This window comes from Diceros bicornis, chromosome 15 (assembly GCF_020826845.1).
Source record: "Diceros bicornis minor isolate mBicDic1 chromosome 15, mDicBic1.mat.cur, whole genome shotgun sequence".
NCBI classification, from domain to species: Eukaryota; Metazoa; Chordata; class Mammalia; order Perissodactyla; family Rhinocerotidae; genus Diceros; species Diceros bicornis.
The window spans coordinates 5,358,094-5,385,782 of NC_080754.1; the positions used below are offsets into that span (position 1 = coordinate 5,358,094).

Below are 27,689 nucleotides of genomic sequence, written 5' to 3' on the forward strand. Positions count from 1 at the left end.
AGTCACCAAGGAGTTAAGTACTTCATCTGAGGTCCACCTATGATGCTCTCCAGACCTCGGCTCCATAGCTGTTTGTCAGATCAGCATTGACCATGCGACTTTCCAATCTCAATTCTAGAATTCCCACTCCATACCTACAAGGGTTAGTCTCACCATAGGATCCATCCCTCTCCTCAACAGTCTATTTTTCAAAATCCAAGTTATTAAATTCAGAATAACAAAGGCAGAGGCTGTCATGAGAACAAATCCAGCATGACTCTCTCTGCAAGCAGTACAAAGGAGAGAGGGGGCGAGGAGGAGTCACCTCCTAGTGCACACTTCCTGATGACCGTGGGTATCCAAGGCTACTTCCCTTCCAGATCTCCCCAACCGTCCGTGTGAGGTAACTGAGGAATCTTACAGACATTTGTATGCACGTACACCCACGCACACACCACACACACACACACACACACACACACACACACACACCACACACACCACACAGGTCTATAGTACAAATAGAAATTCTCAGAAATTGTATTGTCTAAAGTTTAAACAACTCAAGACTCATACAGATAAGGATAAGTATTTGTCTAATTGTTTCATAATTTGCAAGTCTGCCTTTATCCAATAGAGTAAGATTGTTCATTTTCTTTCTCCATCCTTTCCTCCCCTTTTAAACTGTTGCTCTAGGATGCCTGGATAAGAAATGTGTCCATCTTTTTCATTTACAACTTTTGGTGGCCACTTGTTTCGTCACCAAAGAAGCTTCTAGAGGTTTGAAGGTGCTTCTCAGCAGGATTTCATTAAATTCTTAGCTGAGTGCCCTCTATTGCTTCTGCGTAGGGGACTGCGAGGTGGAGGAGGGCAGGAGGGTTGTCCTCCGGTTACAGATGCAAGGAAAAGGAAGCCAGAACTGCTGAAGACACGCTTGCTCGCGCTCACCATTTTTTCTAAGGATGGACCTTTTCTGTCTGTCGAGGAGTTGGAGGCACTCCTTTTCATTTTTTAACTCATTGCAGAGACTTGAACATCATCCCAGTTTCCTTCTAGGTCATTCAGATTAGAAATATGATTTCTGATAATTTAAATTATAACAACATTCCAAAGCAAAACAACTTAGAAATCCTTTGGTATGTATAACAACGGTATTTTACCTGCAGGGGAAAGAAAACACACATTAATTGAATGCCATATATGTGCCAGGGCTTCTTGCATTATTTTGTTAATACCCGAATGCCTACCTGACTGCTCCCCTTGGTTACCTCATAGAACATCTCCTGGTCTTCCCCGTCACAACCGCTCTTCCCGTCATCTACCCCATCTCGGTTAAAGGTACTTGCCAGGTACTTGGGCCAAAGACTTTGGAGGCACCCTTAATTCTCCTACTTCTCACATCCAACCTATCAATAAATCCTCTTGCTTTGCTTTTAAATATACCTGGAATCAGACTATTTCTTCACACACCTCTTCTTCCAGTCCAAGCCCCCAGATTATGGACATAGACTCCTAGCTGATTTCCTGCTTTTGCCTCTGCTCTTGCTTATCACTGCATCGAGCTAGAGAAAGACTTTTAACACTCAAGACAGATCATGTCAAGTTTCTCCTCTCTGATGGAGAGCACATGCAATCACCTATAAAGCCCCGACATAATTTGCTTCTTTTCACTGATCCCACCTACTCATTCGGTTCTAGCCGTACTACCCTCTTTGCTGTTCCCTAAGCTCTCAACTCAGGGTCTTTGCACTTGCTGTTCCCTCTGCTTGCAACACTCTTCCCCTTCATCTCCTTCACATCTTTGCTCAAATATCACTTTTTTCCATAAGACTTTTCCTGACCACTCTATTTAAAATGAAACACTAAAACACTTCCCCCATGCAAACACACACACGGACACACAGACACACACACACACACACACACACACACACACACACACAGTGATACCTGCCCTCATTACCTGCTTCATTTCTCTCCACAGCACTTGTCACCATCTGACATAGTATATATTTTATTTATTTGTTAGTTTTATCTACTTCTTTGTACTAGAATAAATCCACTCAAGAAGGGATTTTTGTTTTGTTCTTCACTGCTAATATCTTGGTATCTAAGACAATGTCTGGCACATAGCACGTACTCTGTAAATACTTATTAAATGAATGAATCAATTCTTACAACAATGCCAGGAAATGATTACTACGCCTCACAGATGAGAAAAAACACCATCAAACCCACCACCACCAACAGCAAACAAAAAACCTTCAAAACAGATGCAATGAGGTTAAATAACTATTCAAATATTTTTTAAACATTAAACTTTAAAAAATGCCCAATAATAAAAGACTGTTTAAATAATTCATGGTATAAGAAAATAATGGAATAATATGCAGCTGTAAAAACTACTGAAGACAATCTTTATATTCTGATACGGAATGATCTCCAAGATATGTTTGTAAGTAAGGTATAGAAGTATCCTACGTTATCATTTGCTTAAAAATCAGAAAAAAAAAATCTACGCTTGCTGATGTCTGTGTAGCCTAATTTGGAAGAATACACAAGAAACATGATTATCACTGGAAATAGAGACTAGATGACTAGCGATAGTTGTAGGAGGGATCTTGTCTCTCTCTGATGATTTGTACCTTTTAAAATTTGAGCCATCTGGATGTGCTGCATATTCAAAAATAAAATAAAACAGGGCCAGCCCTGTGGCGTAGCGGTTAAGTGTGTGCACTCCGCTGCTGGCAGGTTGGGGTTGGATCTCGGGCGTGCACCAATGCAACGCTTGTCAGGCCATGCTGTGGCGGTGTCCCCTATAAAGTAGAAGGAAGATGGGCATGGTTGTTAGCTCAGGGCCAGTCTTCCTCAGCAAAAGAAGAGGGTTGGCATGGATGTTAGCTCAGGGCTGATCTTCCTCACACACACACATGAATAAAATAAAATAAAACAATCACTTGCTTAAAGTCAGACACCTAGTAAGTGACAGAGAGTGACATTTAAATTCAGGACTGCCTGACTCAAAAACCATTTTCTTTCCACTAGCCCATACTGCCTTATAGAGGAATACGGCAGAACCAATGCATTTCATTTTTCTACTGGGTTGAATTCTTGAAAATCATCTCAAATATATAGAATGCAAAGGGATGTTGACTTTCAGTAGGTCTTCCAGTCGAGGGAATGTCAGTAATGTTAAGAGCATAGAGAACTAGTGTGTATGCCTTTCTTAGTCTGCTGAAATCATATCTTTTCTCTCCATAGCTGCTGGCTAGCGGTTCCAGAAAGCGATGGTGTGATAACAAGTCCATTGCTGTGGTCGCTCATTGTACCTATGACCATTATCCTCATCAGTAACGTTGTTATATTCATTGTCATCATAGTCAAAGTGCTGTGGAAGAATAACCAGAATCTGACGAGGTGAGATGCCCCGTGAATGGGGGGCTGCCAGGCACGACTCATCTAGCACATCATACAGTACCATAATGCACCCACAGGTCCTAGAAGAGGGCTCAGGCTCTGGGACAGTGGCAAGGATATGTGTTTGCAGGACAGATTTTCTCTTAAACTTTGTCTCATAAAGCGGATCTTCTCCTCTTCTTCCAACATCAGCTGTGGGTGTTTTCTTCCAGCAACACTGTGGGTCTACTGCATTACATAACACACTTTTGTGCTATATGAGCCCAACTAAAAACTAAACCCAAACACTTCAAGGAAAAAAATTTTTCCCCCAATCCCAAATACTCAAGAAACCAGATTTGAATAATTAAAGAAATGAGAGGGCTGTGAGGAGAAGCTGATAACTGTATTTTCATTTTACAAACTAGTAGCCATAGGTTATATTTTATATGTGTTGCTTGAATCACATGATGGCTTTACATTTTTTTAATTAGTTGCAAACAGATAAAAATTGGGAGATTTCACTTAAAAATTGTACATTCTCTTGAAAAAATTGGGTCATCTGGCAACTCTGAGTCCACATTCCCTGTGAATGGGGCGTGTACTGTCTGTTTCATCAGTTCCAATTGGACGGCTCCTCTCCTTTCCATAACTTTTCTGACCCCAATGAGCATTTTCATTGTCATCCCTGATATACAGAGAGAGCTTTCAGTTGGAGAGACAAAGAAAGAAACTATTAAGCAACAACTCTCCCCCCGCCCCCATCTCCCATAGCATGGATTGGTTAGAACACAGTGCTAAGGAGGCTATGAGTTCAGGTTTAGTTCTACAAGACTCTGTTTAACCCAAATAGATTTATTATAAGCACATCTACAAGCTTTGTTGGTCACAAAGTGGATCCATTTGGTATGAACAGATAGGTGAAAACAACTGTCATTAGTTATTGGGAATATAATCTTAAATATGTACTTTACTGATTAAGAGTAGGTATCATCTTTCCTATATGAATGATAGTCCATGTTGAGGGGAAATATGGGGAAAAGACTATCACTGATAATCATTCAAACCTATGTTTTATTAGCAACACAGAAAAACCTTGGTGAAGTCTTTTTAGCTTAATTGCAAATTAGGTTATAGTTCCTTTATAAAAAACAATATCATTTTGGCCACAAGCATTAAACAAATTTGCATTCCTAAATTTTGGCTGATAGCTCATGGTTCTTAAATTAGCTGAATTACAATAAAGAACAGGTTATAATTTAATTGTTTAACAAATTATCTTCCATGTATCAGTTAGCTTTTGCTGCATAACAAACCACCCCAGAACTTAATGGCTTAGAATGACAAATATTCATTATTTGTCATACGTTTGAGTGTTGGTCTGGTGGTTGTTCTGGTCTTGGCTGGCTTGAATGCAGATCGATAACGTAGGATGACTCACTTTCATGCCTGGTGGTTGGTAGTTGGTTGGTCTTGAGTAGCAGCTTCTTGGTTGGGAAAGCTCATTTCTGCTCCCTGTGATCTCTAATCCTCCATTAGAGCAGTTCAGGCTTCTTAATGCAGTGGTTTCAGGGTTCCAAGGAGCAATAAGAGAAGGCAAGCTCTGATGAGCAAAAGGCATTCAAGCCTCTGTGGAACAATTGCTAATGTTCCGTTGGTCAAAGTAAGTCACATGGCCCAGCCCTGGGATATAGGCTTAGCATTAGAGGGAAGAAGATAAGTCTGCATTTAATAACTTTTCATTCTCATATCAACCTATGGCACGGGAAGGACCCAGATGCCCCAAAAAAGAAATTTCCCACTGGCTGATCCAGTCGTAATAATCGCTAGAATAAAATTCCATTCCAAAGAAAAAGTCGATTCTTTGTGAAATTTGCCTGCAGTAGTACTTAAGGGACTGTTTATGCCTGAGCTTTTAAGCAGATATCACTGTATTTCTTAATAAAGCTTGCTAAATCAGATTTTATTCAGTGACATAGGTCTAGCATCGTTTTTCCACCTGAGGCATAATATTGTTCAATGAACAGCGTAAAGGCAGCTGAATATGTATTCTCAGTAGAAGGGTAATAATTGTACTAATAAGTAAGAACCTGAATGAACCGTATTTTCTTTCTTGATCTTTCTCATCTAGCACAAAAAAGGTTTCGTCCGTAAAGAAGATTCTGAGCACCTTATCTATTGCAGTTGTTTTTGGAATTACCTGGATTCTGTCATACCTTATGCTAACTAAAAATGATGACATCAGGCTCATCTTCAGCTACATTTTCTGCCTTTTCAACACTACTCAGGTATGGTGTGGATTCGTCTGAAAGGAGCAGATCATGCAGGGATGGTGATGATATCACCCTGGACCAAAGTCTTCTCCATTTAAAAGCCCCTGAAGGTCATTGCTTAGTGACCTTTAGGAAACTGTTGTTAATACACTTGTAGGGAAGAGGAAGGGAAACTCTTTACGGCTTACCTACTATGTCCTTTCCTGGGCTAGAGTTCATATATGGAGAATATAATTGCAATAGGGTTGAACCACATTAGTCCCTATTCTCTGAGCAGAAAAGATTTTGTCAAGCAACTGGCTTGGTTTTCCTTCTCCCCTGTGCAATAGGGTCGTGGCAGCTCCTCACCACGGCCGGTATGGGCAATGCTGCAGTCATTGTTGGAGCTTCGACCCCTGTAGGGGTGGCTGGATTTTTTCTTTCTCGCTCTTTTTTTTTTTTTTATTTTATAAGATTATTTATATTATCTTTTTAAAAAACTTTATTGAGGAATAATTGGGAATAATTGACAAATATAATGGTATATATTTAAAGTGTGCAACATGATGATTTGATATACATATACATTGTGGAATGATTACCAAGATCAAAATAACTAACACATCTATCACCTCACGTAGTTAACTTTTTTTTTCAAACTTTTTCGTGGTGAGAATGTTTAATGGCAATTTTCAAGTGTATAATACCATATTATTAACTATAGTCACCATCCTGTCCATTAGATCCTCAGAACTCATTCTTCTTATAACTGAAAATCTGAACTCTTTGACCCTCATTACCCCATTTACCTCTCCCCCAGCCCCTGGCAACCACCATTCTATTCTCTGTTTCTATGAAATTGGATTTTTTTTTTTAAGATTTCACATATAAGTGATGCCATACGGTATTTGTCATTCTCTGTCTGGCTTATGTCATTTAGCGTAATGCCCTCAAGGTTCATCCATGTTGTCACAAATGACAGGATTTGCTTCTTCTTTGTGGCTGAATAATATTCTATTGTGTGTGTGTGTATATATATATACACACTATGGTATTTTCTATGGTATTTTCTTTATTCATTCATCTGTCAAAGGACATTTAGAATGTTTCTGTATCTTGGCTAATGTCAATAATGCTGCAATGAACATGGATGTGTAGATATCTCTTTGAGATACTGATTTCAATTCCTACAGATATGCACCCAGGGGTGGGATTGCTGGATCATATGGTAGTTCAATTTTTAATTTTTTGGGGAATCACCATACTGTTTTCCATAATGGCTGTGCCAATTTACATTCTCACCAGTGGTGTATAAGGGTTCCCTTTTCCCCACATCCTCCCCAATATTTTTAATTTCTTTTTGATAGTAGCCATCCTAACAGGTATAAGGTGATATCTCATTGCGGTTTTGCTTTGCGTTCCCCTGATGATTAGTGATGTTGGGCACCTTTTCATATATGTATTGGCTATTTGTATGTCTTCTTTTGAAAAATGTCTATTCAGGTCCTTTGCCCATTTTTTAACTGGATTATTTGATCTTTTGCTATTGAGTTGTATGAGTTCCTGATATATTTTGGCTATTAACCCCTCATCAGATGTATGGTTTGTGAATATTTTCTCCCATTCTTTAGGTTGACTTTTCAATTTATTGTTTCCTTTGCTGTGCAGGAGCTCTTTAGTTTGATGTAGTTTCATTTGATTATTTTATCTTTTGCCTAGGCTTTTGGTGTCTTATCCAAGAAACTATTGCCAAGACCAATGTCAAGGATCTTTTTCCCTATGTTTTCTTCTAGGAGTTTTGTGGTTTCAGGTCTTACATTTAAGTCTTTGATACATTTCAAGTTAATTTTGTGAGTGGTGTAAGACATGGGTCCAGCTGCATTCCTTTGCATGTGGATATTTTTCCCAAAACTGTTTATTGAAGAGACTATCCTTCCCCCATTGTGTTTTCTTGGCGCCGTTGTCAAAATTAGTTGACAGTATATACATGGGTTTATGTCTGGGCTCTCTCTTCTGTTCCACTGGTCTACGTGCCTGTTTTTATGCCAGTACTGTACTGTTTTGATTACATACTACAGCTTGAAATCAGGAAGTGTGATGCCTCCAGCATTGCTCTTTCTTAGGATTGGCTATTCAGGGTCTTTTGTAGTTCCATATGAATTTTAGGATAGTTTTTTCCATATCTGTGAAAAATGCCATTGGAATTTTGATAGGGATTGCACTGAGGCTCTAGATTGCTTTGGGTAGTATGGACATTTTCACAATATTAATTTTTCCAATCTAAGAACATGAGATATCTTTCCATTTATTTGTGTCTTCTTCAATCTCTTTCATCAATGTCTTATAGTTTTCAGTGTACACATTTTTAACCTTCTTGGTTAAATTTATTTCTAAGTATTTTATTATTTTCGATGGTATTGTAAGTGGGATTGATTTCTTAATTTCTATTTCAGATAGTTTGTTGTTAGTGTATAGAAATGGAACTGATTTCTGTATATTTTTTATCCTGCAACTTTCCTGAATTCATTTATTAGTTGTTTTTTTTTTCTGGTGGAGTCTTTTGGGTTTTCTCTACAAGAGATCATATCATCTGCAAAAAGAGATAATTTTACTTCTTCCTTTCTAATTTGGATGCCCTTATTTATTTTTCTTGCCTAATTGCTCTGGCTAGGACTTCCAGGACTATGTTGAATAGAAGTGGCGAGAGTGGGCACCCTTGTCTTGTTCCTTTTAACTTTTCACCATTGAGTCTAATACTAGCTGTGGGTAGGTCATATGTGGCCTTTATTATGTTGAAAAACATTCCTTCTCTACCTAATTTGTTGAGAGTTTTTCTCATGAAAAGATGTATTTTGTCAAATGCTTTTCCTACAACTACTGAAATGATCATGATTTTTATCCTTCATTCTGTTAATGTGGTGTATCACATTTATTGACTTACATGTGTTGAACCGTTCTTGCATCTCAGGGATGAATCCCACTTGATCGTGGTGTATGATCATTTTAATGTATTATTGAATTCAGCTTGCTAATATTTTGTTGAGGAATTTTCATCTATGTTCATCAGGTATATTGGCCTGTAATTTTCTTTTCTTGCAGTGTCTTTGCCTGGCTTCAGTAAATGCTGGTCTTGCAAAATGAATTTGGAAGCATTCCTTCCTCTTCAATTTTTTGGAAGAGTTTGAGAAGGATTGGTATTAATTTTTCTCTAAATATTTGGTAGAATTCACTTGTGGAGCCATCTGGTCCTGGGCTTTTATTTGTTGTGAGATTTTTGATTACTGATTCAATATCCTTGCTCATTATTAGTCTGTTTAGATTTTCTGTTACTTCATGATTCAGTCTTGGTAAGTTGTGAGTGACTTTTTCTTTTAAATTTACTGAGACTGGTTTTATGGCCCGGTATTTGGTCTATCTTGGTGAACAAAACATTTACCCTTGAAGACAATGTGTATTCTGTAGTTGATGGTTGTAGTGTTCTAAAAATGTCAATAGGATCAAAGTGATTGTTAGTGTTGTACAGATTTTCTATCCTTACCAATATTCTTGTCTGGTTCTCTCAGTTGTAGAAAGAGGAGTGTTAAAATCTCCAACCATGACTGTAAATTTGTTTATTCTCTCAAGTCTGTCAATTTTTGCTTCACATATTTTGAGGCTCTGCTATAATTTGTATATACATTTATGATTGTTATGTCTTCTGGACTCTTTATTATTTGGAAATGTTCCTCTTTAACTCTGATAATACTCTTTGTAATGAAGTCTACTTCATCTGATATCCAACCTTCCTAAGCATATCAGTTGGGTGACATATATTTTTTCATCCATTCACTTTCAACCTATCTGAGCCCTTATATTTAAAGTATGTAAACAGCAAATAGGTGGGCCTTACACTTTTATCCATTCTACAATCTCTGTCTTTTAATTAAGTGGTTAGTCCATTTAGAGCTAATATAATTATTAATATGGGTGAATTTATACCTACTATTTTACTATTTGTTTTCTGTTGACATTTTATTTTCTTATTCCTCTGTTCCTCCTTTTCTGCCTACTTTCGAGTAAATTTAATATTACTAGGATTCCATTTTAATTATATGTTGGTTATTAAGCAATACCTCTTGGCATTTTTGTTGTTGTTTATTTAGGGATACATTATACATCCTTAACTTTTCATCGTCAACTCAGAGTTAATATTTTACCACTTCCAGTAAAATCTAAGAATCTTGTAACAATGTAAGTTCACTTATCCTCCCATGCTTTATGTCATAGCTGTCTTATGTATTACATCTGCATACATTATAAACCTCATAATGCAGTGTCATAGTTTTTGCTTTAAGCAGACATATATATCTTAAAGAAATTAAGAGGAAAAAGTGTTTATATTCACCCACATATCTACCATTTCCAATGTTCCTCATTCCTTTCCGAAGATCTGAATTTCCAGGTGATTTTGTTTGCCTTCAGCGTGAAAAGTCTCCTTTAGAATTTCTTGTAGTATATGTCTTCTAGTGACAAATTCTCTTAGTTTTCTTTTTTCTAAAAGTGTCTTTATTTTGCTTTCATTCTTGAAGGATATTTTCACTATATAGATACAGAATTGTGAGTTGACGGAGATTTTTTTTCCTTTTACCGCTATGAAGTCATTTCAGAAAGTGGCTCCAATTTCTAATGAGACATTCTCAGTGTTTCATATTATTTTTCCCTCTGTATGTGATATGTTATTTTCCCCTGCTTGTTTCAGGATTTTCTCTTTATCTTTGATTTTCAACATTTCGACTATGATATGCCCAGATATTATTTTCTTTGCATTTATTCTGCTTGGGATTGCTGAGCTTCTTGAATCTATTTATGTCTTTCACCAAATTTGAGAAATTTTTGACCATTATTTTTTCAAATAGTTTTTCTGTCCCATTCTCTCTCTTTCTGGGCCTCTGATTATGTGTATATTAGCTCATTTGATATTGTTTCACAGGTTCCTGAGCTCTGTTCCTTCTTTCTCATTCTTTCTTCTTGCTGTTTATCAGATTGGATCATCCTGGTGATCTACCTTCAAGGACATTGATTTTTTTCTTCAGTCATCTCCAGTCAGCTGTTAAGCCTATCTAGTGATTTTTATTTCAAATATTGTACTTTTTATTTTAAGAATTTTTGCCTTATTATTTTTATAGTTTTAAATTTTGCTTAGGTTTTCTAATTTTTGGATCATTGTGAGTACATTTTCTTTTATATCCTTAAGCGTGTTGTAATAGCACTTTAAAATCCTTGTCTGCTAAATTTAACATCTGGGTCATGTTGGTCAATCTCCATTGATTGCCTTTTTTCTTTAGTATGGGTCATATTTTCCTGTTTAATCAATTTTGATTGTTTTCAGGAAATTATAAATAATACACTGTAGCAACTCTGCATTCTATTCCTATCAAGAGTGAAGTTAGCATATAATTGACTTAGCAGGACTAAAACGGAAAACTGTGTCTCTCCTAGGGTAGACAGTAGCTGAAATCTCTGTTTAGTCTTTTTAGCCTTACTCGGGCTTCTTGGAGTCCATCCCATGCATTTATAATTCAGAAGTCCATCAGAAATTTGGGCAGGGTTTATAAACAGACTCTGGAGCTCCTCCTCTCTGCCTGCTCCTGGATATCCTTCCTTACCTTCCAGCTGCTGTGGTTGCCCTAAACCCTGTCTTCCGGTTCTTCAACCTGATACAAGACTGCCTATTTCAACTCCAGGTTTAGTTTCCCTGAGTGAGGCTGATCAGGGTGTGACTTCAGGCTAAAGGATATTAAACACAAAACAAAACATGGAAACCTACCCAGTGCAAGTCCCTTTTTCCCGAGTGTGGATTCCCTTTCATTTCTGACTGCTTTTGGTTGTCCTCCAATGTCTTCAGGTAGGTTTTAAAAAATATTTTGTCCAGAGTTTGTAGTTGTTATCTGCAAGAGGGTTGATTCGATAGGAGCAGAACTTTATGAAGTTCTTTTTGTGATGTAATCGTACAAAGGACTAAAGATGCTTTTATTCCTTGAGTCTTATCTCAAGGATATATTTCATCATAATTTTTTTTGTGTGTGTGAGGAAGATCATCCCTGAGCTAACATCTGCCGCCAATCCTCCTCTTTTTCCTGAGGAATACCGGCCCTGGGCTAACATCTATGCCCATCTTCCTCCACTTTATACGGGATGCCGCCACAGCATGGCTTGACTAGCAGTGTGTCAGTGCATGCCCGGGATCTGAACCACGGGCCACCACAGCAGAGTGCGCGCACTTAACTGCTACGCCGCTGGGGCGGCCCCATAAATATTTTTTTAAAACATTTCATTTATACTTTGTTTTAAAATCTGAAATGAAGATTTATATTCTTTTTTTCTGTGGAAACCATTCTATTAACATCTCGGGAACATCTACTATGAGAAGCTAAACGTTTAGACCAAGGATTATGGTCACCTTCTGATTTTCATCATGGCAAAAAATGGTGACATAGATGTACGAAAACAGTAAATAGAAATACTTCCGTTTGACTTCAGAGGACTTTTTTTTTTTTTGGTGAGGAAGCTTGGCCCTGAGCTAATATCTGTTCCCATCTTCCTCTATTTTGTTTGTGGGATGCCACCACAGCATGGCTTGATAAGTGGTGTGTAGGTCTGTGCCCAGGATCCAAACCTGCAAACCCCAGGCCACTGAAGCACAGTGGGCAAACTTAACCACTATGCCACCAGGCTGGCCCCAGATTTTTGTTTTCATATGTTTGTATTTGTGTATTATGTATAGGGAATGTCAAAACTTTCAGATAAAACAAGGATGCATTTTTGAAAGACTTATCTTGAAATCAGAATTTCTCTCCATGCTCCTTACTCTGTAGCCTTCTTCCATAGTGAACATTGCCTTTTACTCTGATGAAAAATATTACAAGAACTTTTCCCTCTGTTTATAGAGTCTTATCTTTTCTGGGTTGGCAGAGTGAATTATATTTTAATATATAGTCATGCCTCACTTAAGGAGAGGGATAGCTTCTGAGAAAAGCATCATTAGGTGAATTTGTCATTGTGCGAACATCATAGTATGCTTATACAAACCTAGGTGGTATAGCCTACTACACACCTAGGCTATATGATACTAATCTTCCAGGACCACCGTGGTATACGCAGTCTGTCGTTGACCGAAACGTTATGTGGTGCATGACTGTAATGAAAGTACCCTTGTCTTAAAGTACCCATACCACACCAGGATCATTTGTGTGAACAAATGTGATCTCTGAACCATCTGCATGAGGCAAGGAAAGGAGCTCCTTACTGAAAGCTCGCTCCTTCAGCTCCAGACCTCCAACTCTGAAAGCAAAGGGATAATTCCTAGCATTCCACATAGACTGTTAATACTTTAAAAAATTTCCAATTTGATATTTATTGGGATTACCTTCTGACAATATTTTCATATGTCACATATTTCCTTTTTAAAGGTGATATATTTAGTTTTCAAATTATGTTTTATAAGATCTTATTTACCTTTAGCTTGTCCATCAAAGACTAAGAATGGCATGTAAAATTCTCTTTTACACTTATTTTTCTACCAGTTTTTCTTGCAACGTTTAACTGTTTGTCTTTATGCAATTTAATGCTGTATTATCATGTTCCTGGAAATTTATGGATGTTGTATATTTCTGATGCATTATACCTTTCATCAATATAACAAGTCCCTCTCAGTGCCATTTTATCTTGACATCTGATTTTCCATATATTAATGTAGCAACTTCTAATTTGTTTTTGTTTTATCTTATCTATTTATGCTAGTTCTTTTATCTTTAAGCTTTCTGTGTCACTTTTTGACTTTTTAGACCCCATATATTTAGATTTTAAAAATTATTTTCTCATTTTTTTCCATTTTATTAAAAAAGTTAAACTCTTAGCTGTTTAGCTAAATGTTAGCTATCAAAACTATGTTTGATCTTGTTCTGTCATCTTATTTTCTTTTTTCACATGTCTTTGATTTCTTCCTTAGTTTTTTGTATTGTACTATATAAACGATGTTTTCTTTTACTTGACCTTCTTTAATTATTAGAACATTTTCATTCTATGTATTATTTTTGTGTATTAAACATTACTACAATTTATAAGATACAGTTTTCAATTTCTACAGTAAAATAATATGGACTGATTCCTCCCTTTTTAAGGTAATAATATTTAATGCAGTTTAGCTGCTTCCTGCCTCCTGGTTTTGTTGGTACAATTTCAAATTTATCATGCAATTATTGTTGTCAAATTATACTGTCTGCATATTTTCTTTCAAGAAATATTTATAGGGGCCGGCCCCATGGCTTAGCGGTTAAATGCGCACGCTCCACTGCTGGCGGCCCGGGTTAGGATCCTGGGCACGCGCCGACGCACCGCTTCTCCCGCCATGCTGAGGCCGCGTCCCACATACAGCAACTAGAAGGATGTGCAACTATGACATACAGCTATCTACTGGGGCTTTGGCGAAGGAAAAAAAAAAAAGGAGGAGGAATGGCAATAGATTTTAGCTCAGAGCCGGTCTTCCTCAGCAAAAAGAGGAGGATTAGCACAGATGTTAGCTCAGGGCTGATCTCCCTCACCAAAAAAAAAAAAAAAAAAGAAAGAAATATTTATAATACTTGGATTATGTTTGATAATTGTATTAACTGCATTTTCCTATACTTAAGTTGTTTCAATGCTTTTGCCAGTCCTTTTATATTAAGATGGCCTGTTATTTTGATTTTTGATTTTAATGAATTTCTCATTAATGGTAGTATATTTTTGAGTAATTGTTTACTGAATAGTTAGTAAATATTAATGAGGACTTTCCCAGGTGATAATTTTTCTTTAGGTACCATGACACATGAATCACAAAATAGCTTGGCATTTAATTCTTGGAAATAATCTTTTTTCATTGAAATTCTATAGACTTACTGAGATTTCACGTTGTGGAACAAATTCTGAGAAAAGGTCAAAATTCTTCTTCTTCTTCTTCTGCTTTTTACTTCTTCCCATTCTTATATTATCCATTAAAATTTTTTTTTGAAATAATTTTAGGCTCACAAGAAGTTGGGAAAATAGTACAGAGAGTTCTTATGTATCCTTCACCCAGCTCTTGCAATGATAACACCTTATATAACTATAATACATTATCAAACCCGGGAAACTGACACTGGTACAATCCACATAGATTATTTACTTATAGGCTTTCATCCCTTGAAATGATGGCTTTAATTCCAGCTTTATTAATTTAACTATAAATTAAATAAATATAATTTATTATCAAATAAAAAAGAATTATTGTAGTTTTGTAAGTTCATTTGTCCCTTTTCTTTTTGTACTCAAAAATTAACTTTTTATGCATGTAAGTCTCACCTCCTCGACTAGATTATCAGTCCTCTAGTGCAAGGAACATGCTTGTGTGTGTCTTTCACAGTGGATAATGTCTTGTTTGATGACGGGGTGGGCTATACTTCTCTAATATTTCATGAAGAAATTACAGTGTTTGATGATTGTGTCAATTTGCTGAGAGTAGTAACTACTACTAAAGTTGGTTTCATGTTGGTGGTTTCTGGCTCTGGTCAAATATTGTTGAGGAGGGAAGTCTTTGATACAAAATGGCAATCTTTGGGAAGCGCATTAGGTAAATTTGACTGGACTACAAATGATGAGGAGTCTGATAGTGCAGTGTGGGGAGCTGCTTGGCTGTCTGAATTGCTCCCACCACGTTTAATGTTTGTAAGCATCTCACCCTCTATCCCAGGTAGTCTTCTCCAGTGCCTTTTGAGAACAACTCCCCTAAACAGTGAATGTGTGCCTGCCACCAAATTTGAATGGATATAAGGCAGATTTTCACCATTGTCAACACCCAATGGAAACTCCCCAGAAGGGCAATAAATAGGGTAAGCTTAGTCTGAGATTGCCAATCAACCCATAAGCATGTTGCCTGGAGTGACCAGGAATTTAGAAAAGTGTCTAAAAGAAGGTATAGTCAAGGATATTCTCTCCTGCATGCCTAAGAGAGGCACATTACAAAATGTTAACACTGTATGGTAAAATTGAGGGTGGTCCTGTGGCAACGGCACTGGACTAAAAGTCAGGAGACTTAGGCATCTTCCAACTTTCCCATTAATGATTCATATGGTTTTAGGACAGTCAGACAGCTTCTCTGAGTGAGCTATACAAACTATGAAATGGAGATGGGGTGTTAAAATTGGCACAGTGTTTTTCAAAGTGGGTCTGAATATTGCCTACATCAGAATTCACATAGTGTGTTAAGATGCTGATTCTTGGGCCTCATGCCTTACCCACTCAATCAGGATCTATGAGGTAAGAGCTGGGAATCTTCACTTTGAACAAGGGCCCCAGGTGATTTTTATGTACACTAAAGTGTAGGAACAACTAGATTAGTTCACATGTAAGGCTCATTCTAGATTCAGAATGCTATAATTCCAATAAACGTTTACTAAGTGCTACAGATGTTACTTAAAGGCACAGTTTCATCTTTATGCTAGTGAGAATTAGTTTGACCCATACATTTTGTCTTTTCAAATAACATCTTTGGGATTTTAGGGAGCACAGAAATATTGGGAGTCCACTCAGACAGAGTCCCACAATATGGTGTCATTACGGATTCACCATGGTCTAGGTCTTTTCCTAATTATTGTACAACCAGAAATTCTATCCTGTCTTGTCTTCGCCTTAGAATTTAAATTCTGGAAAAACCAGCTTCTCTAGAGACCAGGTTTCTCATGTCTCCAAAATAAATTTCTCTCCCTTGAACAATCAGGATGGCCAATGACCACTTTTGTCCTTCTGAAACCCATGTGCTCCTGCACACTTCTTTGTGTCATCAAGGCCTTCTTCAGATGGATTAGAGACCACCTGTTGGGTAACAATCAAATTAGTCTTCCTGCTTTTGGCCAGAGAACTAGTCTATCTCTTGCCAATATGTATTGATTTTATTGGTCCAACTCTCAGAGTCTTTGGGTTATCTTATCACAGCACCAGAAGTCTCCTATAACAGTATTCATAGCAGATGATTCTAGAAATAAATCCTTACAGGGATTCAGGCCCTATAGATGCCAATCTAGGAGGCATACATGGATATTTATTTTTCTGAATAACTTTTTATTTTGAAATAGTTTAATACAAGAAACTGCAAAAATAGCACAGAGTTCCCATGTACTCTTTGCCCAGCTTTTGCCAATGATAATATTTTGTACAACCCTAGTATATTGTCAAAATCAAGAAATGAACATTGGCATAATACTATCAACTCAACTACAGATGTTATTTAATCTGTTATTTCCACTATTGATGCAAATAATCCATAATCAATCTATAAATAAAAATTGGAGTGAGTTTATTATGAGTCAGTTTGAGGACTATGGCCTTGGAGAACTTTTCCACCAAGGAAGGAAACTCTCCGAAGAAGCCGGGCGTACAGAGTGGTTATATACTGTCTTGGAACAAAGAGCATACATCACACATGACGGAAACATCTCTTTTACTACTGTCACAAGATGCTTTGCTAGCACAGCAGGTCAGTGGTCAGCAGGTCGGTGGTCATGAGATGAGTTAAAGCAGGTCAGTAATTAAACCTTAGTTTCTGGGAAGAAATGCTTATCTTTAAAGGAATGCTGATATGGGGGCGGGCAACATTCCTATCTTTAAGGGCACCATTTTTGGCTTTGGGACATTGTAAATGTTTAAAGCAGATGTACAATGCATGCTCAAGAGGCCACTTTAGGCCTTTCTGGAAAAACAAGATCAGGCCAAACTAGTTTTAAACCAAATGGCTTGCTCATTTACTCATCACCACAAAGGATATTAATGAGGAATTAACAGGGGCCTCTTAGATGCTATAATACACTTTACAATATCTTTGTATTACAGTTACAAGTAAAAGGTAGTGTAGTATATTGGATAGAGCAGTTTTGGAGCCAAAAATGTGGGTTCAACTCCAGACTCTACTGATTACTCGTTAGGTAATCTTAGGCAAATTACTTGGTGTATCTGAGCTCTAGTTTCTTCATCTGTAACATGGGGATAGTGAGGCTTATTTTATAGGGTTGATGTTAGGATTAAATGAGAAGGATTAAGTGATGAAGATTAAATGAAAAGCAAGTATCTGATACTAATAGGACTTCAATAATTGGTATTTTTTATGTTAAAAATATATAGAAAATAGTACTCAGTCTTTTGTGGGTTAATTCCTCATGCACATCTGGTCTTCCTATGTAAAGTACAGAGAAGCAATGAATAGAAGTCCTTAAAAAAAATTTTTTTTTGTCTTTAAATGCACCAAATTTCTAGTTATGTTACTGAAACTCCAAGAAGTGTAGAGTCATAGAGTGTTCGAACTGGAAGAAGAATTAGGTAACCTGTAGTCAATCTGCCCCTTTAGGAAATTGAAGATAAGAGATGTCAGGAAAAGAGTACACTGTGGTATACTAAAAAGTAAATATTTGGTCTTTGTCCTCAGTTCCTGGCACACAGCTCCTAAAATCCTTGGAATCTCTGGAGTGATGAGAGTGTCCTTTGTATGCTAATGAATGACTGCTGGCTGGGGCCCCTAGATAGCTTCAGGATGGAGGATGGTAGCCAGGAAGACCGAGCCTTGATTAGAAGCTTGAAACTTCCAGCCCCACCCCCAACCTCCAGGAAGGAGAGAGGGGCTGGAGATTGAGTCAGTCACCAATGGCCAATGATTTGATTGATCATGCTTGTGTAATGAAACCTCTATAAAAACCCTTAAATGAAGGGGTTTGGAGAGTTTCCAGGTTGGTGAACATATGGAGGTGCTGGGAGAGTGACACACCTGGAGAGGCGTGGAAGCCCCGTCTTCTTCCCTGTTATCTTGTCCTGTGACTTCTTCCATTTGGCTGCTCCTGAGTTGTATTCTTTATAATAAACAGATAAGAGTAAGTAAAGCTCTTTCCTGAGTTCTGTGAGTTTGTTCTAGGAAATTATCAGACCTGAAGGGAGGAGGTGGGTTGTGGGAAACCCTGACTTTGTAGCCAGGTCAGACAGAAGTGTGGGTCACCTGGGGACTCAATATTTGTGACTGCAATCTGAAGTGAGGGCAGTCTTGTGGGACCGAGCCCTTCACCTGTGGAGTCTGACACTAACTCTGGGCAATTAGTGTCAGAATTGAATTGTAGGACATCCAGTTGGTGTCAGAATTGGTTGTCGTCAGGAGGAAAAAAAGCCTCTCAGTTACACAATCAACATGTGACACACCGGGACCTGAACTCAGATCTTCTAACTCTACTACTTACCTGTATTACTTTATATATGAGAAGAATGTTGCCTCAACTCTCTTAGACAAAAAGGTACACAGCAACTGCTGTCTGGTGAACTCAAGTTGGGGAGTTGTCGTGCATGATGAGAAGGGTGGGTGGCAGGGTGAAATACAATCTTTTCCCTGATTCTCTATGTCAACACTCACCTAACATTAAACTTTCATTCTATCTGCCAGGGATTGCAAATTTTTATCCTCTACACGGTCAGAACAAAAATCTTCCAGAGTGAAGCTTCCAAAGTGTTGAAGTCGCTGTCGTCATCCACTGGGAGAATGAAGTCTATGCCATCGATGATCCCACTGAGGCTGCGTGTCAGGATGTATAACATGCTCAGGTCTTTGCCAGCCCTAAATGAGCGCTTTAGGCTGCTGGAGCCATCTTTAATCACCAAGGAAACCGTAGTCTCTGAAAGTGACCAAGAAAACCCAAGCTTCCAGACATAAAACTGTTGCCTTTGTGGTCCTCTTTTTATTCAACACGTGTGAGTCTTGCTTTTCCTATTTCCTTCCTTTATTACCCAGTCGTCCCAGAAATTCTCCCTCAACATATTTCACTCAAGGTTAAGAATCAGGTAAGAACTGTTGTTTATTATCATTAGGGATAATGGATTTGGTAGTTTTTCTATTATTCAATAGATTCTTACCTGAATGAGGTGAAGAATTCCACCCAGCATTCAAGATAACTGAAGATTATCATTGCTCCTTATATCATGAAGTCTATGTGACAAACTTTGATAAAAATGTAGAACCTAAAACCAATTCTTTGACAATTTACTAAAAAGGACATGAGGAGGAAAATTTACCTTCCAGAACAAAATGAACACTGCAGGGATTTGCTTGTATCATACTTTTGATCTGTGAATATTTTAAATTTGTGTACACTTATAGTTTTATTTCCAAGTAAGAATTTTGCACCAATTTAACCTGGAAAGGGATATTTTTTTCTGTTAAAAAATTATAAAAGCATGTTCTGTGACCATAGGAATTGGCTCTATGAGAAATGAGCAGTGAGGACCTGGCTGGTTACTAAAGGCTCTGGATATTTCTTTCCAGTTCTTGCTATATCTGCCCTTTTATTGATGAAATGACACTGAGACTCAAAAAATGAAAAGGTCATCACAATCACCCCTTGTGGCTTTTAAAAGATCTAAATGCTCATGGAATTTCAAACACTTGAATTATGAATGGCTTCCTAAATAAAAAATGACCTCCACTGGGGTGGGGAGCACCCCCCTGGACTGGGGAGGCAGAGTCTCTGAATTGCTGTGTCTGTTTTGCTATGAACCAGGCAGCTCCCGTGAGTGCACTGAACTAAGGGACTCACAAGCGCGAGCTGTGGCAAACCCTCCTCACCACGTCCTAAAGAACATGTGTTTGTTTGAAGAAAGCTTGTAAATGACTGTTGGATTCCTAGGCAAGCTGGGAGCCGATTTCATCTGCAGTATAATTGAGACCTTACAGGATAATGGAAAAAAGTACAGGGAAGATCAAAAGAAAAGCAGATCTCAGAAGTGAGTGTCTCCGTGGTGTCGTAGTGCTGTCCCTGGATAGGGGCTGGACACCGGAAGAATTACAACATGTGGTTGCCCTACTCTATGTCCCGAAATTTATATTCAGGTGAAAATAAACCTTAAGTAAGGGCCACTTTAAATGTGAGAAAAAAAGTCATCCAAGAGCCACCTTTAGCCTGAGGGTGAAGTATATGTATCCCTTGGAAATTTTAATTTTCTTTGTACTTTTTTCAGCACACTTGGGGGTATAGCAAGTAAGATTTCACATAATGTTCCTGGAATGGCTGTACCATCAATGTGCAGCCTCCACGTGCGTGGTGTGGAGGCCAAGTCAGGTGACACTGATGCTCCCCTACCTACCGTGAAATCCTGCCACTTGGAAAGAATCCTATTGATTTAAGCCTTTACCTCCTGCACTGGTCAGGAATCTGTTAGTTTAGTGATAGAGACCCAACTCAAATTAGGTCAAAGATTGAAGAGAATTTAGTGGTTTCATTAATTCTACAGTCCAAAGGCCAGGTGGTTTTAGGCAGGGTGACTGTATGTTCTGGTAGCCTAGGCCAGTCCTAATTTGTGCTGCTGTCCTGACTTCAGTATTACTAGCAGCCTCTTTTACTCTCAAAAGTGTCCTGATTTGGGACACAAAATATATGGTAATGCTAACTTTAGGTCTAGAATTCAGGTCTAGTTCAAAGAATGTGTCAAGATTCTTTTTCTCTCCCTGTTTCCTGGCTCCTTGTGCTTCTGTGTTGGCTTCATTCTCAAATCGGGTTTACATGGCTGGAAACTGGCCACTGGCTTCCCCTTCCTCCTGCCCTGCAACCTCCTGTCAGCGTCTGCCATTGGCTGCAGCCAGTCGGAGACAGTTGAGCAGGAACCTGGGGGGCTCTGTCCCCTGTGATACCTAGCAGAGCAGCGGCAGGGAGGACCAAAGGGCTGGCACACTCTGCTCGGTCATGTGCCCACAAGCACTGTGTTCAGAGAATATTGGTCCAGCCCGGATCACATACTTACTGTGAGGTGGAGGGATGGGGGCGACCTAGTGGACAGGATGTCCTGGACAATTACACTAAGGATGGGAAGCTGGCAGCAAAATGTTAAGGTGCTTCCACCACATCTCCTGACAAAATACAAGTACCGCCCAGGGAAGAGAACCACTTTAAGGCCTATCCATCCTTTTCCCTTATTCTGAATGAGCCTGTTAGATCCTTGTCTGCGTGGGGTTTGAATGGGCTGGGTAAGGAGAGAAGAAATTATTTGGTGCCTTGGAAGTTGAGGAGCAAGGACGGGAACTATAGGAGCAGAAGGATGACTGACTTAAAAAGAAAATTGCGGAAAAGGGAGACTCAGAGCACTGCAGAGCTGGGTTTCCTGATGGGGCCGGCTTTCTGCGCTTCTGATTTATTTTGTGTGCTCCCAGTGTCTTACAGCCCTGTTGGCTGCGGCAGCACATGTAGCTTCTTTGGGGAATTAGATTTTCTTTCCTGGGTCTTAACTGACAGTCCAGAGTCTGGACTGCTTTTTCTTGTACCCTTCCCATTTTGAAGTTTATCTTGCCTCTTTTTTTCTGTTACTAACAAAGGGAGCTCATTCTCAAGCTCACTGCTCTCAGTTTGTCTTTGCCTCATTCCGAAGAGCTTGGCATTCTTTGCAAATATTTGGGAAACCTGGGCCAAAAGTGCTGACTGAGTCATCCCAGCCTGTCCACTCCTGGAGCTCTCTGGCTCTGTGGACGCCCCTTAAGGGGACCCTGGGACCTGCAGCACCTGGCTCCCCAGGTGAGGTCCAAGACAGAGCCACGGGGTTAGGTCCACCCCAGGGACAAGCGTGGGGAGGGGGAAAGGAGCCTAGGAGGAAATGGCTTCCTTTTCCTATTGACAGTTTTAAAACACTGTGCTAACCATGTTATGACAATTTTAGAAGATATTCATAAAGTATTTTAAAAAAGCAAAATCCATAATTCCCTAACCTATCAATAATGTCTGTTTTTCCATGTTGCCTTATGCTCTTTGTTTGAACACATTTAAATAACTGTATAGTAAATGAAATTTTATTGTGATTTTCACTTACAATTACCCAGGTATGCAGTCCTTATGATAATTAAAGATTGCATAACATAGCATAAGTTGCTAAGCTGTTCTGTTATTGGATATCTAGATCATTTCAATTTTTTTTTGTGTGTGTGAGGAAGATGAGCCATGAGCTAACATCCGATGCCAATCCTCCTCTTTTTGCTGAGGAAGATTGGCCCTGGGCTAACATCTGTGCCCATCTTCCTCTACTTTATATGGGACGCTGCCACAGGATGGCTTGACAAGGGGTGCGTATGTCTGCGCCTGGGATCCGAACCCGCGAACCCCGGGCCGCTGAAGTGGAGCACGCGAACTTAACCACTACGCCACTGGGCCAGCCCCTCATTTCAATTTTTAATATTGTAGTGACACATGATAAATAAATTGGTATATATATTTTTTCCTTTCTTTTTAATTATTTACTTAAGATAAATTCTCCGGATTAGGATAAGTGTGTCAAAAGGTATGGACATTTGTTTAGGTTCCTTTATATATTACTATATTGCTTTGAAAACGTTGCAATAATTTATAATGTCACCAACATTACACCACAAACATTTTTTATATACTTGTTTACTTTGGTATTTTATTTTTTAGTTATTTATATGTGTTGTCCATTTATCAATTGAGCTATTGTTATTTTTTCTCATAAATTTGTATGCGTTCCTTTCTATTATGGTTATCAGCCCTTTAATTATTGCACTTGGTGAAAATATTTTCCCCTAGTTTATTTTTTTCCTCTCTTTAATATAATGAATTGCTCACTCTGCATTTGAATCAAAAGATCCAAAAGATTTATAGAGCATTTAGCATTTTTTTGAGTTGATATACCCTTATTCAGGCACAGTGTTTTTCATTTTGTGTTAAGGAATATGTTAGGGACCATGTAGAAACTTCTAAAATGAAGGACACGGGCATAAATATGCCAAGTGAGGCCAAATAAATCATGTATGACAGACACAGGATGTCTCTAACCCTGCATTATATAGCACAGCAGTTGGGTGGGGTTCCGTGACAAAGTTATTTTTTCCTCTCAAATATGTTTTCTGTCTCTTTGAGTTCATCCACCTTTTCTTAAAAATAAAACACTAAATCTTGGAGAAGAGAGGAGAAGTTTTATTAGTAATTATTTATTAACACACACACAAAACTCAGAGATTCACAGTAGTGTTACATATGCATCATCTATACTCATTTACATACAGGTAACCTATTAAAATGTGTATTTGAAAAAAATACATAAAAGTTGCTGAAAAACTGATTAAGTGAGGAAATCAGGAGGAAGGGAAAATAATCATAGGAGCAAAAAGTAAGAAGCCAGGGATGAGATTAGTACCCAAGAAACGTGTTGTATGGTCTTGTATTTTTGCTAGAAGTGGACCACCGATTAGACCATGAGCTTCCTGGTACCCAACATAAATAGGGAAACATGAGGATACAAGTCACACATCTCTTAACAATTAAACAAACAAACAAATAAACATTTCTTGGGAAAAACACATTATTCCAACACTAGTTGAAATTGGCTTTGATAGTTTTCTTGAAAATTTCCTCCCGGTATATTACCAAATGAGGAGGCGAACTATTTTGAATGAATAGAAAGGCTATGTCATTTGGAAACACAGCCTGTTCACATCCATGCCTGCCAGTCTGCTGAGTGCACACACTGAACAGTCACGCGTAATGTTCGGTGTGATTGCAAAGTTACACCGTACTGTGTATGAACAAAGACACACACTTAATGCACCACAGGAAACTTCAGGGTCACAAGTGGGTCACTGAAGAGTGTTTTTTTAAAAATGTTAAAGCGGTTTTCCTTAATTTTGGCTATTGGTGTTACTTTTCTGTTTTGTTTGCTTTGGTAGGGGGCTTGCTTTTTTTTTTCTTTTTAAATTAACTTTTTGATATATAATTTACCTGTAAGAAAATGCATCCAGTTTAGGGACCGGCCCGCTGGTGTAGTAGTTAAGTGGCGTGCTCTGCTTCAGCAGCCAGGTTTGTGGGTTTGGATCTTGGGTGCAGATCTACACCACTTGTCAGCCATGCCATGGCAACGACCCACATACAAAATAGAGGAAGGCTGGCACAGATGTTAGCTCAGGGCCACTCTTCCTCAAGCAAAAAGAGAAAGATTGGCAACAGGTGTTCGCTCAGGGGCACACTTTCTCACCAAAAAAAAAAAAAAAGCATTCAGTTTAAGTGTAAAATAGATGAGTTTTAACAAATGTATACACCTGTGAAACCACCCCCCTAAACAAGATGAAGAACATTTCCATCACCCTATAACATTCCCTTGATCCCTTCCCCAATTAAACCCTCCTCCATCCCCAGCCACAGGCCACCACTGATCTGCTTTCTGTTACCATGTATTAGTTTCACCTGTTCTAGAATGCCATATAAATGGAATCATGTCCTCTTTCGAGTCTGGCTTCTTTCACTCAGCACAATGTTTTTGGGATTTATCCATGTTGCATGTATCACTGGTTGGCTTCTTTCTATTGCTGAGTAGAATTCAGTTGTTTGCATAGACCACATTTTGTTTATGCTTTTACCAGTTGAAGGGCATGTGGTCATTTCCAAGTTTTGAAAACTATGCATAAAACTTATATAAACATTCTTATTCAAGTCTTTGTGTGGACATGTGTTTTCTTTTCTCTTGAAAAACCTAGTAGTGGAATTGCTGAGCCATAGAGTAAGTGTATATTTAACTTTATAAGAAACTGCTAAACCATTTTCCAAAGTGGTTGGACCATTTTATACTCCCAATAGCAATTTATGAACTTTGGAGTTAGTTTTTCAAGTCCCGATTTGTGAACTATTTCAAAAAGTAGAAATAGGTTATAAATCCTTTTTGCAAGCTACTGATCACGTTTCTGAAAAATCCCATTGCTTAATATGTTAACCTTTTAACAAAAAAGAGGAAGAAAAAAATATAAGCAAAGCACAGTGGTATGATCTAATGCTGTTGTCTCTTACAAACTATATTTCCCAGAGGAACTAGAGTCCAGTTCTTATCTTCTTCCAGGAAAGCTTTGTTAACACGTGGAGGTATGAAGTTGATAATTTTCTGAACTTTGATATGAGCTGCTGTGAAACCATAGTGTCACAATGGAGGCCTTCTGGACCCTTGCAATAACAGAAAAAGAAGACTACTTTTTATGGCCACAGTACTTACGAAACAACTGCAGATAAGGGGAGCATTCCGGACTGGGAGTTGCGGTCCCACCTATGAGTTATGTGATTTGGGGCATAAACCCAAGGGTCCACCTTTGTAAAGGTATGGGCAGGACTAGGTGACCTCTAAATTCCTGACCAGCTCTACAATTTTGTGATTCTAAATGCAGGCTGAGATTATTATTTTATATATATATGTTTTTTGGTGAGGGAGACTGGCTCTGAGCTAACATCTGTGCCTATCTTCCTCCATTTTTGTATGTGGGATGCTGCCATAGTATGGCTTGATTAGCAGTGCATAGGTCTGCTCCTGGGACCCGAACCTGAGAACTCCAGGCCACCAAAGCAGAGCGCGTGAACTTAGCCACTACTCCACTGGGCCAGCCCCTCAGATCATTTTTAAATTAACTTAAGATATTTTTCCCACCTAAGTATTACATGAGTATATTCTCCTTAAAAAAAGAAAATAAATTAGAGCATCCCAGATAGAGCCAAATTCCCCTTTAACTAATTTCTACCAAACCCAGCCTTCCCCTTCTCCCCACAGTTAACCACTGTAATAAGTTTGGTGTGTATCTTTCCATATTTTAAGAAATACATATACACAAAATTATATACATATAGAAATGCATAGTCTAGTGTGTGTGATTTTTTTTCTTTTTTTATATAAATGGTATAGGGAACTGATTCAGAGGTCCCCAAGACCACCCCCAGGTTCAGTGATTCACTAGGGGCACTCATAGGATTCAGCATAATGTCGTACTCATGGCTATGATTTATTACAGCAAAACGATATAAAGCAAAATTATCAAAGAAAAAAGTCACATGGGACGAAAGCCAGAGGAAACCAGGCACACACTTCCAAAAGTTCTCTTTCAGATCAGTCACACAGGATGCGCTTAATTCCTCCAGCAATGAATTGTGACAACACGTGAAATGTCGTTTACCAAGAAAGCTCATCAGAGACTCAGTGCCCAGGGTTTCTATTCGGGACTCATCACAAAGGCACCCTCTGCCTGGCATGTACCACAATTCCAGACTCCCAGAAAGCAAGCAGGTGTTCAGCATATCCACATTGTTTGTACAGTTTAGGCACAGTGCACCACTCTTATCAACAGATCGTGGGAACGCTCCCGAAATCCAGGTTCCCAGACACCAGCTGTGGGCAGACCTTGCCAGCAGGCCTTTCTAAGGATAGTGGTCTCAGGCTGCTATGTTAACTCCTTCTGGCACAGTAACAACTTTCTGAGACTTGCTTTTTTCACTCAATAAGATGATTTTGAGGTCTAACTGTACATGTGTGTGTTTCTTTTAATTGCTCTAGTCTTTTACTTGAAGATAACACATTAATGGGTATCTGTTTTCTCATGTGCAAGGGTTTCTCTGGTAGCCTGGAAATAGAACTGCTGGGTCATATAGGGTTGGGTACTTTAGATGTTGATAAATATTCCCATACCACCCTTGAAATAGTTTATATCAATTTATGCCCCCACAACAGAGTATAAACGTCTACTTTGCCATACCCTTTCTATAAAGTATTATGAAACTTTGATTTTTATCAAACTAATATGTGAAAAATAGCATCTCATTGTGGTTTTACTTTGCATCTTTTATTATCAGTGTTTTTCTTCATTGAAATGGCTTTTTGAGAACGCCCTGTTTAATTATGCATTTATATGGAGGGACTAAAAGCAGGATCATTGGTATAAAGATTAGGTTAGAGATCGAGAGCCTCCAAGTACCCAGAGTTTGATTTGACATGCATGGTTTCTAGAATCTGACATCTGGGGTTTCTTAAAAGAGCCGAAAAAAGCTACTCTTAATCAAATGAAAAGTTGTGAGATCTCTGTGTACATCTTGTGGCATTAGCCTTTCAACCTAAACTCTGACAGAGTTTGAAGAGGTAACTCAGCTCTGTCTCCAAGAGACATAAATAAAGAAAAGTGAACAATTTCAAATTATTCAGAGATAAAATCCTGTAGTGCTAGGGAGCTAGGAACTCACCAGTGATGGCTGTTTC

General features: G+C 38.5%; 1 protein-coding gene across 3 annotated transcripts in view; it reads left to right on the forward strand.

Moving 5' to 3' along the window:
• The window catches only part of ADGRG7 (adhesion G protein-coupled receptor G7), a 65,546-nt gene extending 43,390 nt beyond the window's left edge, over window positions 1-22,156 (forward strand). For 2 of the 3 annotated variants that reach the window (XM_058555519.1, XM_058555520.1), the window contains 3 exons: window positions 3,241-3,396; window positions 5,507-5,663; window positions 19,090-22,156. In XM_058555519.1, the coding sequence (XP_058411502.1) occupies window positions 3,241-3,396; window positions 5,507-5,663; window positions 19,090-19,356 (580 nt within the window). In that variant the 3' untranslated portion in view covers window positions 19,357-22,156. Of the gene's footprint in view, window positions 1-3,240; window positions 3,397-5,506; window positions 5,664-18,342; window positions 18,533-19,089 lie in introns of those variants that run through there. The other variant, XR_009222187.1, reaches the window with a different exon arrangement.
• Window positions 22,157-27,689: the final 5,533 nt, after the last annotated feature.